The following is a 13,521-nucleotide window of genomic DNA, read 5'->3' on the forward strand; positions in this document are numbered from 1 at the left end:
GAATCCGACCATCACTGAATCATCCACAATTTTACTCATACCTGAGTAACCATATATTTCAACAGTATTTGAAGAAAAAAGCATGTTTGGTCCTCAGTGATCTTTTCCCCTGATATGGCTGGCAGGAGTGGCGTGATTTCTTCTGGATATATCTTTGCTGCAGAGTGGAAAATAAGGAAACCTCTTTCACCAAAGTTAAATTTCAAACAGGACTTGAAAAAGCTCTATTAAAATACATGTACCTCACTTTGCAGTACAGCAGAAACTAACACAACATTGTAAATCAACTACACTCCAATAAAAATTTCAAAAAAATAAAATAAAATATATGTACCAACCACTGGAACTGCTCACACTTCAGGCCAGGCCCATCTGACACAGGGGACAGAGGCCCATGAAGCCACCTCCCTCACTGGACCATTCTTTTCCCTTTCACATTCTGCTCTGGCCAGCCCAAGATCAAATACCTGTCACTGGGCAATAAAGTGATAGGCAGTAATAAATCAGTGGCCCTAATGAGCAAGTTCCTTGAAAACTCACTGGGCACAAACGGCTGGCATTAATAGTCCGGTGAGGCCACCACTGCCCTTCCATGAATGCTGCATGAAAATACACAGCTGGCAACGAAGAGCCTGGGGGAGCAGATGAACGCCCACTTATAGAACAATCGCGATGAGGGCAACAGGCAGCAGCTTGGGAGGCGGATTTAAATCTCATTAACAGCAACAAAAGCACTCACTCCGGACGTACCATGCGTCTCTGCTCCTGCCAACAGCCGTCCCCTCCCTTCCGTTCCTGTTTCCAGCACTCCAGTAAATTTCTCCTGTCATCATTTCATATAAAACAGGCTCCAACTCTGTCAGTTCTAATGTTTGTAAGAATCTACTGTGAGTACAAAACATGACTACCCATCTATGAAACCAAGGTTTCTATTCAGGAAAAGGACAGACCAAGGAATTCCTCAACGCAACTTGGAGGGTTGTTTCCACCTGTAAGATGTGCCACCATTGCTCACCGTCAGCTGCGCTGGGGCCGGGATTGATGAGTGTCTCCAGTGTACAGGGGCCCCTGGATGACATGATGGCTGGGAAACCGGGCACCAGGCAAGCAAAGATCAGCACCTGCTCTTCTGCACAGTTTGTCTGAAGTGCTTGGAGCCACAGGAGAAACAGCCTGATTCCTTCACATCTTATCTAGAAACAATATCAAAGGCAACAAAAGTGAATACGTACATGTATTTGTAGGAATGCATTGCAGTGTAGCATTGGTTCTGGGGGGAAATAAACTAGAAGCTAAAAGCATTACTGAAGTCCTGCACCAAGTCCTTCCCTGAGTGACCAGGAAGCAAGGGCACTGCAACCCAGCACGAGGGCCAGAGTGCCTGAGCCCCAGTGCAGCCTCAGCCACTTTCTAGCTTTAGCTGTGAGCCGTGGAGGACCACTTAACTCCTCTGTGCCTCCTCGCCCCCATCTGTAAAACAGGGATGATAACAGAGTTTACCACAAAGTGCTGGTATGGGGTGAAGTGAGTTAGAACTGCCCAGCTCACATAAGTGCTACCTAAGCATTTCCTATAAGCAGTATTTCATTCTTCATGGCAACAGCACCCATACCGTCAATGCTTGAATACTCATGAAAACAATGCAAAGAGAATCGTCCTCCAAACTTACACTGTGCTTTGGATAGAATTTTTGTCATGTCACTACATTATGCACATGTATGATGTTCTTGAAAATCAGAACACTTAGAGCTCAACAGACCCTGAAGACCTGGCTCCCCTGTCTGTGTCCCTACTCTATTCTCTCCTACCCTTTGCCATGCGCCAAATCGTTGGCATCATCTGTAGAAAATATCAATATAGGCAGACGTGCCCTTTTTCCTCCTCTGCACTTACTTTCAACTTCCCATTCCTAGAATTCATAAACACAGGTAACTCCATTTTTATATTCCTAAATGGCTGGGAAGATGATGTCAATAAAAGAGGTTAAATAAGCAAAGGAGATGAAAAAAATGTCAGACGCAGCTGAAAGACGTAGTGAGCTCCAAATACAGGTAACTGAGGGGCTGCCTGATCTCCTTTCAGTGACACCAAAGTGGTGCTGATTCCTCCACAGCAAGTGTTCAAGCCAAGCCCCAGGCTCTGCAGGAAAGGTAAGAGGAGGAGGAGAGACAGGAAGGAAGAGAGGGAGGGAGGGAGGGAAGGAGGGAGGGAGGGAGGGAGGGAGGGAGGGTGAGAGGGAGGGAGGGAGAGAGGGCGAGAGGGAGAGAGGGAGAGAGGGAGAGAGGGAGAGAGGGAGAGAGGGAGAGAGGGAGAGAGGGAGAGAGGGAGAGAGAAAAGCTTGGCTGACCCCCCAGAGAAATCAAATACACCAAGACAGATACCCCATCAACACTGATCCCATGACACCCTTCCAGACATGCCCTGGGCTCAGCACTGCTCTGCTCTGCTCTGCTCAGCCGCTCACACCTGCCCAGCAGGTAAGATGAGCGGTGACGATGCTGAATACATAATGCTATTCAGCACCCAACAAAAAATGACAGGGCTCTATGTATAGCTAACCAAATTATATCAAATTTAACAAGAGAAAATTTTCTACATACTCCGATAACAAATCTCCAATTTTTTATGTTAACTGCATTAAGATAATTAAATATAAATAAGTCCAATAATAAACAGAAGAGAAGCTGGTAAGTTTTAGCTATAAGACCATTCATTAAAATAGGAGGGACAAAATATGGAACAGTCACGAAACTAGGGACAGCTCATCTCTTTTTTCCAACAGGTAAGAGAGAGTGAACCTATCCAGTTTGAGTGGCTAGGATTGTTTAAACTGATATAAAACCAAAAATGTATTAGCTTATTAAAGGCACGCACATAAATTAAATAGCTATGAAGTGAATTATCTTCCATAAAACATACATCCCAGGCTGGCTTCTTTTGCCACTTACGTTTTAGGGTCATCTTATTCCAGCATCAAATGGTATACTTTTATAAAAGGCACATTCATTATAAAATAAGCCAATTTTAACCTAAATTACAAGATCAATCTGCTGCAAATAAACATTCAAGAGTCAGCCTCTGCTGCTCTTTTTCCCCACAAGTGTTCTCAAAAAGAGCAAAATATAGGGCTTCCCTGGTGGCGCAGTGGTTGAGAGTCCGCCTGTCGATGTAGGGGACACAGGTTCGTGCCCCAGTCCGGGAAGATCCCACATGCCGCGGAGCGGCTGGGCCCGTGAGCCATGGCCGCTGAGCCTGCACGTCCGGAGCCTGTGCTCCGCAACGGGAGAGGCCACAACAGTGACAGGCCCGCGTACCGCAAAAAAAAAATAGCAAAAAATAATTGAGAGACAACTATAATTTTTAACAACAAGATTACTGGGGTGAACAGAATCAGGCACATTAGCTCTGAAGCTTAGGGAGGATCTGGTTCAACTTCTCTTTTCTGATGATACAGCTGAAGCAGTCAGCACCTCGCCGGTGGTGCCCCGGCTGCACACGGCAGAATCGAAATTAGAACGCAGGATTCCAAACTCCGAATGCCAAGCCACTTTCTCCTACTAATGTTTAAAATGTCTAGCACAATAAATTATGATGTAAGTATAAAAACTCTAACAATATTTGTCATATCATTTCTCAATTAAAATAAAAATTAAGTTAAATGGCTTTTAAAGATTTTTTTTTTCAAAATGGCCTAATTTTGTCACTTTATGGCATGAATAAGTTTAAGAGTAATGAAAAAAGCCATTACACTTTCATCTAAAATAAATACCTTAATAGAATTTCCAGTGTGTAGAAGCTTCTTTAACGTTGAGCCTGAAAGTTTAAAACAATGAATTAGAAATGGAGTATGTGAATGCATATCTAAGACCTATTTTTTAAAAATTAGTTTTAGAAAGAAAAAATGTACTTATGACAAAAGATATCATTTTTAAAAAATAAAAGGAAAGAAGGCTGACCTTCAGAAGCAAAGCAATGCCATAGAAGGAGAGATGTTGTTAGGATAAAAATACTTTAAGTATGAACCTTTTCAAAATTCTTTTAAAAGAGTCAAAGTGATTGATATTAAGGTAACCCAAATGCCCACAGTGGATTATGTGCAAATGTCTCTGTCAGGCACAAAATGAATGATTTCTTTAAATCTCTAAAGGAAAACATAATATAAAACTACCACTCACAAAACATTTTTACAAGACCATTTTGCAAATATTCAGGACAGTATGTCTCTCTCTTTGCAATGACAACCACATTTATGGGTTCTGTCCATCAATAAATCATCTAGCAGAGCACTTAGGTCACTGTTGAGGAGAGGAATTCAAGGTTTCCACAGAACTACACCAGCTGGTGCTGCAGCCCACTTGGGGGAGAAGTGCCCCTCATGAGGACGGAGACATAGTACCTATTACTCGCTAGATGTGTTCATGCCTTTAGCATAGAGATGGCTTGGCAACCACACCTCAGTATCACATGTAGCCCCTAAATGAGATCTCAACCTCAAAAAGGTAATCTTTTTTTTTTTTTTCTTTTTTTTGCAGTACGCGGGCCTCTCACTGTTGTGGCCTCTCCTATTGCGGAGCATAGGCTCTGGACGCACAGGCTCAGCGGCCATGGCTCACGGGCCCAGCCGCTCCGCGGCATGTGGGATCTTCCTGAACCGGGGCACGAACCCGTGTCCCCTGCATCGGCAGGCGGACTCTCAACCACTGCGCCACCAGGGAAGCCCTGGAAGTAATCTTTTAAAATAAAAATAAATTGGAAGTCTTAAGCGAGAGAACCTTTTTTCCCAATTTTTTTGAGAAAAAAAAAATTATTTAGATTTCCTGATGGAAAGTTTTGTGCAATATTTTAAAACTGGATATCAAGTCACTTTACACCACCAACATATTTTGAAGAAATAGAGCCAGTGCCTCGACAACTGCTACAGGTTGTATCTATGTGGACAGATACACGTATGTCAGTTAAATGCATACACTCTAGGAATTCATTACCTGGAATGAAATCATTGGCTTTCTGAAGGAACCTTGTACAGCTATCTGCTGTACTGTTGATAACACCTAACGCTGGGCTCGGTGGGAACTCACCATCGTCGTGACTAGGTTGCAGCACTGAATTACTAATGGTTTGTGATGAAGTAGGAAGTTAAAACGCCCACTTCCCTCCACATCTGTCACCAAAGCACGTCTAGTGATTTGGGGTCCAGAGTCAGCATTGACTAGGCTGGGCTCTCTCACAGCCGAGCCCTGAGTGCCTGTGCTCACGGGACTACTTATCCCACACCTGTCCTCCACCTGCTCCTCGTCCCTCGCCTCCCTGTTCATCCATTCTTGGACCAAGTCCACTCTGCCTCAGCTTAGTATTTGCTCCGTTATGCCCATGAGGACCTCCCAAGGCTTGGCAGAGCCGGCAGAACCTCACCTCCCGGGAGACTCGGGATAAAGTCTGCACAGCTCTCTTCCCAGACATCCGGCAAATCCATCATCTTGCAACACATTCTCAGAAACACTTTCTCCTGCTTGTTGTGTGTGACCACGGGGGGGCTGTCAGTCCTTCCTTCCCCTTCTTGAAATGGGCTCAACATTTTTATTTTAAACTCTCAGCCTACCCATAGTTGCCTATATCCACACTTCCCTACACAGGGAGGAGAAAATACATAGGAAAAGGACAGACTTTACAAAGAGACATAGAGAATCTATGGCCCATATCTGTCAACAGTACCCTACTTTTTGAAATGATTCTGTTAATTCGTCACAGCAGCAATAGAAAACTAATATATATATATTTGATCTATTCCATCCTGCTGTATTCAGAAACTCTCAGATGTGTGAGGCAGTGCAGCTTAGCAGTTGCAAGCCAGATTCAGGAGCCAGACTGCTAGGGTTCAAACCTAGGTTCTGTGCTTACTGTGTAACCTGGGTCACTTACTTACTTTCACCATGCCTGAGTTTTCTCATCTGTAAAATGGGATAATAACAGCGCCTACCAGAGAGCACTGTAATGAGGTTTAAATGAGTTTATATACATGCTTAGAACAGTGTCTGGTACATGCGAAGCACATTCCCCCCGGAAGACAGGGCATCAGCTATTCTCTAAGGACCTCTTTTTAAATAAGATCAACGTTAGAAAGAAAAATGTGTGCAGTGCAGGCACATGTCAGAGGGTTTCAACATGAGAATTGGTGATGAGTACCTGAGAGCCTTCCCTGGTCACGTTAGGTATTTCTTAAAGACCCTAAGTTCACAAAGATATTTCTACTTTTACTTTACCATTATGAAATCAGTTTCATTTTAATTTCAAAAAGTTTCTCTCTGTATATATCATTCCTGTGTGTATTTTTAAACTCCTCAACCAAACTGTGATTATACCCACCTCCATCTCTTTTATGTGCCTCTTCAAGCCTACCGATTACCACTATATTGACTCATGTGAAAAAAGAATAAATGAATGAGTACAGTAAAGTAGTTGAAAAATACTGAAAAATCAAAAAGCTCAATATTGAAAAATGAAAAAGTATTATGAAAAATCACACTAGTTTAAATATTTATAACACAGAATGTATTATAATTTTACTTTCCTGGCTTTAATGGAAGCAAATTAATCAATGTTTTCGAAGTCTACTTCTTTGCTTATCTCACTGATAAGAACTGCAGTGCTTGAAGATTTCTCCTGATAAAGTGGCAATCTTTTCAAGATCTTTTAAAGATATTTTTAAGGCCACAATTTCACAAAGACGTGTCAAATCTAACTTTAACATTATAAAACTCTTTCTTATTTATTTTTAATTTTAAAAAAACCTCCCTCTGTGTATGCATCGTGCCTCAAGCCAATTAATAAGCGATGGCAGTATGACATCAGAGAAGGGGCAAGAACATGGAGGAATGCCAAGTGGGTGCTGGTGTACAAGCTGTGCTGAAAGTGCCAGTGGAGCAGAAGCACAGGACTTTCTGGCACTACAACATCTAAGCACAGGGGAGCAGCAGTCTACCGGGGGAAGCTGAAATTAACAATGATTATCTCAAAATGAATCAAGGGCCTAAATGTGAAATATATAACTATAAAACTTCTAGAAGGAAACACAGGAGATCTTTGTGATCTTGGGTTAGGCAAAGATTCCTTAGACATGACACCAAAAGCACAATCCATAAAAGCAAAACTGATAAACTGGATTTCACCAAAGTAGAAACTTCTACTCTTTGAAGGACACTATTAAAGAAATGAAAAGATGAGCCAGAGCCGGGAAGACAGTATTTTCAAATCATATATTTGACTGAAACACTTATAACTAGAATATGTGAAGAATTCTTAAAATTCAGTATTAGGGGGGAAAACTCTCAATTTAAAAATAGGCAATAGATTCAAAGATACATTTCACCAAAGACATACAGGTGGCAAATAGCGCATGAAAAGATGCTCAAGATCATTAGTCGTTAGAGAAATGCAAATTACAACCACAACGAGATACCACTACCGCTAAAATTAAAAGACTGATAAGACTAAGTGTTGATGAGAATGTGGAGTAATCGGAACTCTCACACTGCTGGCAGGAATGTAAAATGGTACAACCACTTGGGAAAATAGTCTGGCAGTTAAACATATGTCTTTATTTGATTCAGCCATTCCATTCTCAAGAGACTGGAAAGAACATGTCCACACACAAAGACTTGTACACAAATGTTTACAGTAGCTTTATTTGTAGCCACATACTAGAAACAACCCAAAGGCCCATCATCAAATGAATGGATAAAAAAACTATGGTATATCCATTCAATGGACTACTGTACAACTTAGAAATAAAAAGGAATGAACTATTAATACATGCACCAACACAGATGACTCTCAAAATAATTGTATTGAGTGAAAGAAGCCAAACAAAAAACAGTACACTGCATGATTCTATTTCTATAAGACTCTAAAAAATCAAACTATAAGGGCAAAAAGCAGATCAGTGGTTGCCTGGGGACTGGGGGGTGAGCTGGGGAAGGGTGGAATGGGGCAGGAGGAAACTTTGGGAGTGATGGCTATGTTCATTATCTTGATTGCAGCAATGGCTGCATAGGTGTACACCTATGCTTAAACTTATGAAAATGTATATTTTAAACATGTACAATTTGTTTTATGTCAATTATACTTTTAAAAAGCTGTATTTAAAAAATAAAAACAGCGCAGGTAGCCTGGAAATGACTGAGTGAAAGATCAGGGATGGAGATCGTGGTCAGACAGAGATCTGCATCATAACATGGGTTGGAAGAGAAGTCAGGAAGCCACAGAAGGCGAGGGGGTCAAGGGGCTGATGGGTAGCTATGGCTGTCATGAAGGAAAAGGACTGAGAGAGAGTAAAGCCGTTAAAAAAGAAAAGCAAGTGAGCAGAAGATCAGAGGACATGGCAACAACAAGGGGAAGAAGGCAGCATCGTCAAGGGAGAGAGGTTTCCGTAGAGGGGGTGGTGGATGAGGTCTGGAGTGGGCCTTGAAGGAAAAAAGACCGTGGCCTCACCCCCATACCCCTGAGGGAGACAGAGAAGCATCAGAGAAAACCCAGGTTTCTGCAGCCAAGGAGGTGAAAGCAAGAGGCCGAGGCTGTAGGGCTGTCGCTTAACCCAAGAAGAGGGCTTCCGGAGGGCAGAGCACAAAGGCGAAGGAGGGGAAGAAACGCAGAGCAGTGATGGGGGAAGCACCCGAAGGAGGATGCTGGGAGGACACCAAGTGAGCTGACAGGGCATCAGGCCCAGCCAGCCCTCGGTGGACACGAGGCACACAGGGCCCCGGACTTAGCCCAGCCTGGCTGTGATGCACCCTGAGGGAGTCCTGGTGTGAAGTGCCTGGGGAGCCCCCGCTCCCTCGGGAAGAGTGGGCTGACGGGGCGGGGCCCTGGGAGGGGCCCTGGGAGGGCTGTCAGACTCAGACTCCCAAAGAGTGAGCAGCAGAAACTATGAGAAATGAGCCTCAGAGAGTGTGTTCACATCCCAGGCAATGTGAGCCCTGGGTAGCCTGAGGTATACCCAACGCAAGGATACTCTTTAAAAGCCGTAAACATATTTGCAGTTTAGTTATGCCCCTGGTTTTTATACTACGTATAAGAAAAACCTAGTTGAACAAACTAGATTCAGTGACTCATATATAAAAACAATGTATGAAGTTTTGTACATGTGTGAACTTTCATTAATTGAGCCTGCTCCTTTAAGCCCAAAGGTTATTTATTTTTTTAACATTTTTAATATAAAACATCTCTAATATGAAATATATACTTTCATCCACTCGGCAAACATTTACTGAGGACAGACGCAGCACTATACACTGAATGGGACAGAAAATCTTTATAGAAGCTCGGGAGTAGTAAACCTTCTTAAAGCGAACACATGTATAACTTGAGTCCTGTACTAAGACACATGGGCACATGAAGGGGTGCCACAGCCTGCCCTTGTACCAAATATCCCTGGTTTGCTGCTGTGCCATTCTTTGTCATCATCTCACTCCCTGTCAGTTCTCAGTATTACTCTCAGATAAGGCTTCAAGCAGCCACGTTTACCCACCATGATTTACTACTGGCCTAAAATGGACTTCAAGAAAAATCTAATAAACAAATTTTTTTCCATTTGTAATTAGTAATGGAAATTTGCAAATAGTTGAGTAACAGGCCAGCATATATCGCAGAGTTCATAAGTGCTGTGTCAGCCACTTCCTTAATCTCCTTACTCTCCAAACATCACTTGAATCAGTATCTCCAGATGCTCAGAATAATGAGCCAGTGTTCATTTCACACTGCAAGCCTTAGAGTTCAAATATGTTCCTTGTTCACAGATTTACAGCAAGGAGCCAGCCTTAAAAACCTTACAGATAGGCTTCCCTGGTGGCGCAGTGGTTGAGAGTCCGCCTGCCGATGCAGGGGACACAGGTTCGTGCCCCGGTCCGGGAAGATCCCACATGCCGCGAAGCGGCTAGGCCCGTGACCCATGGCCACTGAGCCTGCGCGTCCAGAGCCTGTGCTCCGCAACGGGAGAGGCCACAACAGTGAGAGGCCCGCGTATCGCAAAAACAAACAAACAAACAAAAACAACCTTACACCGTATTTTTTCCCTCTAAAAACACTTTTAAGAGAAATAGAATGTCTCTCTTTGCTACGGACAAAACATGATGACAAGATAAGAAGCCGACTTCAAACACTGTGGTAACTGATGTTTCCAATTATCTCCTTCCTTCTCAGGGTAAAATGTGGCTATCGGGTGGGTCTGAGAGCTTCTAAGACTTGCAGATGCAGGAGTTGCTCATATTTGCGGCTTCTGTGCTAGTAACATTGTCATTCGTGCTGTGGGGCAGGAAGCATGCTGTGTCAGTGCTGTGAAAACCAAACTCCAAGGTGCTAACCCAATATTTCAGAGTACCTTGGCCCCTACCAGGCCCAATTAACATTTAATTAAGAGGTTTACACAGCAGTGTTCTTCCTATTAGGTAAGGAATACCAAATATCTATATAGAATGCGAAAGCCTGCAATAAGGGAGCTTAGGTCCCTAAACTGCCGGGCGCTGGGAAAAGCCTCCTGCCCTGACCCCAGAGGTTTTGCACACGTCAAGACGCCAGTGCTAAGGAGAGATCCAAGGCACATTCCTTCCCTTTGATATCTGGTATTTCCCTACAGTTTCTTACTTTCTATAACGAACTTGGTCAAGATCTTGAGTGACAAATAGCAACAGTTTTAACAGGTCCAAACAAACTGGGAAGAATGCAAGAGGTACAGCTGAGGTATTAAAAAAAAAAAAAAAAACGTGTAGAATTACAAATCCACAGTCGCTTACTGGCGATTTCAAAATCCAAAACGCTATGAAAACAGAAACTTTCCTGTGTAACTCTTTTTTGGTTTTACATTTTCATTTTTTTATTGGAGTATAGTTGCTTTACAATGCTGTGTTAGTTTCCACCGTACAGCAAAGTGGATCAGCTACACGTATACATATATCTCCTCTTTTTTGGATTTCCTTCCCATTTAGGTCACCACAGGGCACTGAGTAGAGTCCCCTGTGCTGTGCGGTACAGTAGGTTCTCATTAGATATCTATTTTATACATAGTATCAATAGTGTATAGATATCAATCCCCATCTTCCAATTCATCCCACCCGCCCCTTACCCCCTTGATATCCATACGTTTGTTCTCTATGTCTGTCTCTATTTCTGCTTTGCAAATAAGATCATTTATACCATTTTTTTAGATTCCACATATATGCATTATATTCGAGATTTGTTTTTCTCTTTCTGTGTAATTCTTTAGTGGAAAAGACCTGATGTGACCTGAACTCATGAGGTGGCAACACCGGGCTAGCCTGAGGCTATTTGGGGTGTAGTTATCTCACAATGATGAGTACTTACACCTCAGGCTACAGAAAACCTGACACTGGGTTACAGGGTGCTGCCCAGGCCCCTGGGGGTTACTTACAGACACTAATGTTGACTCGATGGTCGTTATACACCCACGCACCACACTGCCATTCTGAAATCTGAGAAACTCTGATTCAACCCACATCTAGCCTGGAGAGCATCAGAAAAGGGATGTGGGCCCATCGCAACACCAACTTCTACCCAGTTCGATAAATCGCGCAAAAATTTACTTACCTGAAAAAAGCCTGTTTGATTCAAGCATTAAGTATACAAGTGTCAACAATAAGGATGATTTGATACACAAATGCTCATTCTTGAACGTCCTTAGACATGATGCATTCTGACTGAGTTACAGAGCTGGCTTATTCTACACAACGGACAAAGATAACACCTGCTCTCCCAGGGGCTCAGGAGACCTGACGCTCTGCAGTCCCCTGAGCCAGAAGTCACTGTTCTCAGAGAGATACTCTTAAACTGGGTACCAACGCTACTTGTAGCAGCAATTGTAACCAGCCCACGAGGTCCTGCGCAGAGTTGAAGTGATACTACACACTGCCTAATGGGTACCTAAAGTTTCACAACACAAGTGGCAAGTTAATTTCCACACATAGTTCTAGTAAGTTCATTCATGCTGAGGGGAGCCTACTAGTCTTCAGACATTGTAAAGTATTATCTGAAGAAAATGAGGGTGGTTTTCACACAGACGACATAAACAACATTGAAGGATTATAGGGAGCACAGATAAACACTGCATGCAGGTATTTTTCACTGTCATCCATTCCTGCTGTACCGCAGAGCATCACAAATCCCCGTGATGTCACTCTTATACTTAATGTTTAATTTTTTTTTAATTTTTACCTTAATTTAAATACAGAAGGTCAAAGCATCAGTTAAACAGAAAGGCTATCAACAACTCTAAAATTTAAAGAAAAACTTTCTTTGTGTGTTTGAAAGCTTGAAAGACCAAGGCACAATCTTAAGATAACGATTTATTCATTCAGTTCAATAGTGTGCTTAGTATATATACTTTACCTTCTTTACACTTATAACATTTATAACATATAACTTTAAATAATTCAGTTTATATAAAGATCGGTTACAGTTTTCACATAAATAATCCTAAATTAAGTTTAGGACCCTGAATTTTGGAACATCCCCTGACTGTGCCACATTCTTTCAGGTTCCCTATCGTTTTCCTATTGATCTCTTACCTGGAAAGCCCTTCCCACACTCATCTTTCAAGGCTCAGATTGAAATGACCTCTTTCAAAGGCTTCCTCAATCCCTCTGAATAGGATTATTCAACTTTTCTTCTTTGCTCCCATTACACTTCTTGTAGAGCAACGATCATACTGTACTCGTTTTTTCTCACCTAATCCCCATTAGGCAATCAGCTTACATAATACAGCATGGTGAGATGCTCTGTTTTTGCCTCTCTCCCTCAATAAACATTTGAAAAGTCTCTCCCTCAATAAAAGTCTCTCCCTCAATAAATATTTCAATGAATGAATGATCTAATAGTTAAGATTCCACTATAAGGTCATGCTCTCCTCAAATATGACCACCTGGTAAGGCAGAAGAGTTACAGGAAATGTCAGAGTCCTCTAAGGCAGGAGGACTGAACCAGACACTCTATTTAAAGATAAGGTAGAATTCACAACCGATGCTACAAATTACTCTTGTTGTACTGTGAATAGTAAATTGAGAGTAAACTGTGAGATGTCGAGAACGGGACAGAAGGGCAGCCACGGTAACTTGCTTTATTTCAAGTTCCCTCTTGCTGCCACATTCTAAAACGGTCAAACAAAATAATTCTGAGTCCATGATAAAGGCCTGAAGAACAAGATATTCTTGCAAGAAAAAAATGTAAAATTATTTAAGTAAAATACTCCAGATCAGCTTTACGTGCACAGGAATCCCCTGGGACGCTTGTTGGAAAAGCAGGCTGTAATTCAAGAGGTCTGGCTGGGGCCTGAGATTCTGCATTTTCTAACAAGCTCTCAGGTGAGGTTGAGGCTGCTGGTCTGTGAACCCCTTTTAGAGCAGGAGACAGACGATGCACTTCCCTCTGAAGGCCAGGTGGGACTGTCTCAGCTTTAACTGGCACACTTATTAATATTCCCTGCTGTAACCTATCTTGATGGTGCTGATTATACAAAAC

The 13,521-nt window shown here is 42.5% G+C and overlaps 1 protein-coding gene across 6 annotated transcripts in view; it reads right to left on the reverse strand.

The window, feature by feature from the left end:
• RALGAPA2 (Ral GTPase activating protein catalytic subunit alpha 2) overlaps window positions 1-13,521 on the reverse strand; it is a 282,220-nt gene that overhangs the window by 221,330 nt on the left and 47,369 nt on the right. For 4 of the 6 annotated variants that reach the window (XM_030872473.2, XM_030872472.2, XM_060284396.1 and 1 more), the window contains exons 5-7: window positions 3,770-3,813; window positions 1,016-1,193; window positions 42-157 (exon numbers count right to left, since the gene is read on the reverse strand). In XM_030872473.2, the coding sequence (XP_030728333.2) occupies window positions 42-157; window positions 1,016-1,193; window positions 3,770-3,813 (338 nt within the window). Of the gene's footprint in view, window positions 1-41; window positions 158-1,015; window positions 1,194-1,893; window positions 2,024-3,769; window positions 3,814-13,521 lie in introns of those variants that run through there. The other 2 variants (XM_060284397.2, XM_060284398.1) reach the window with 2 other exon arrangements.

The sequence above is a fragment of the Globicephala melas genome, chromosome 15 (assembly GCF_963455315.2).
Source record: "Globicephala melas chromosome 15, mGloMel1.2, whole genome shotgun sequence".
Taxonomy (NCBI): domain Eukaryota; kingdom Metazoa; phylum Chordata; class Mammalia; order Artiodactyla; family Delphinidae; genus Globicephala; species Globicephala melas.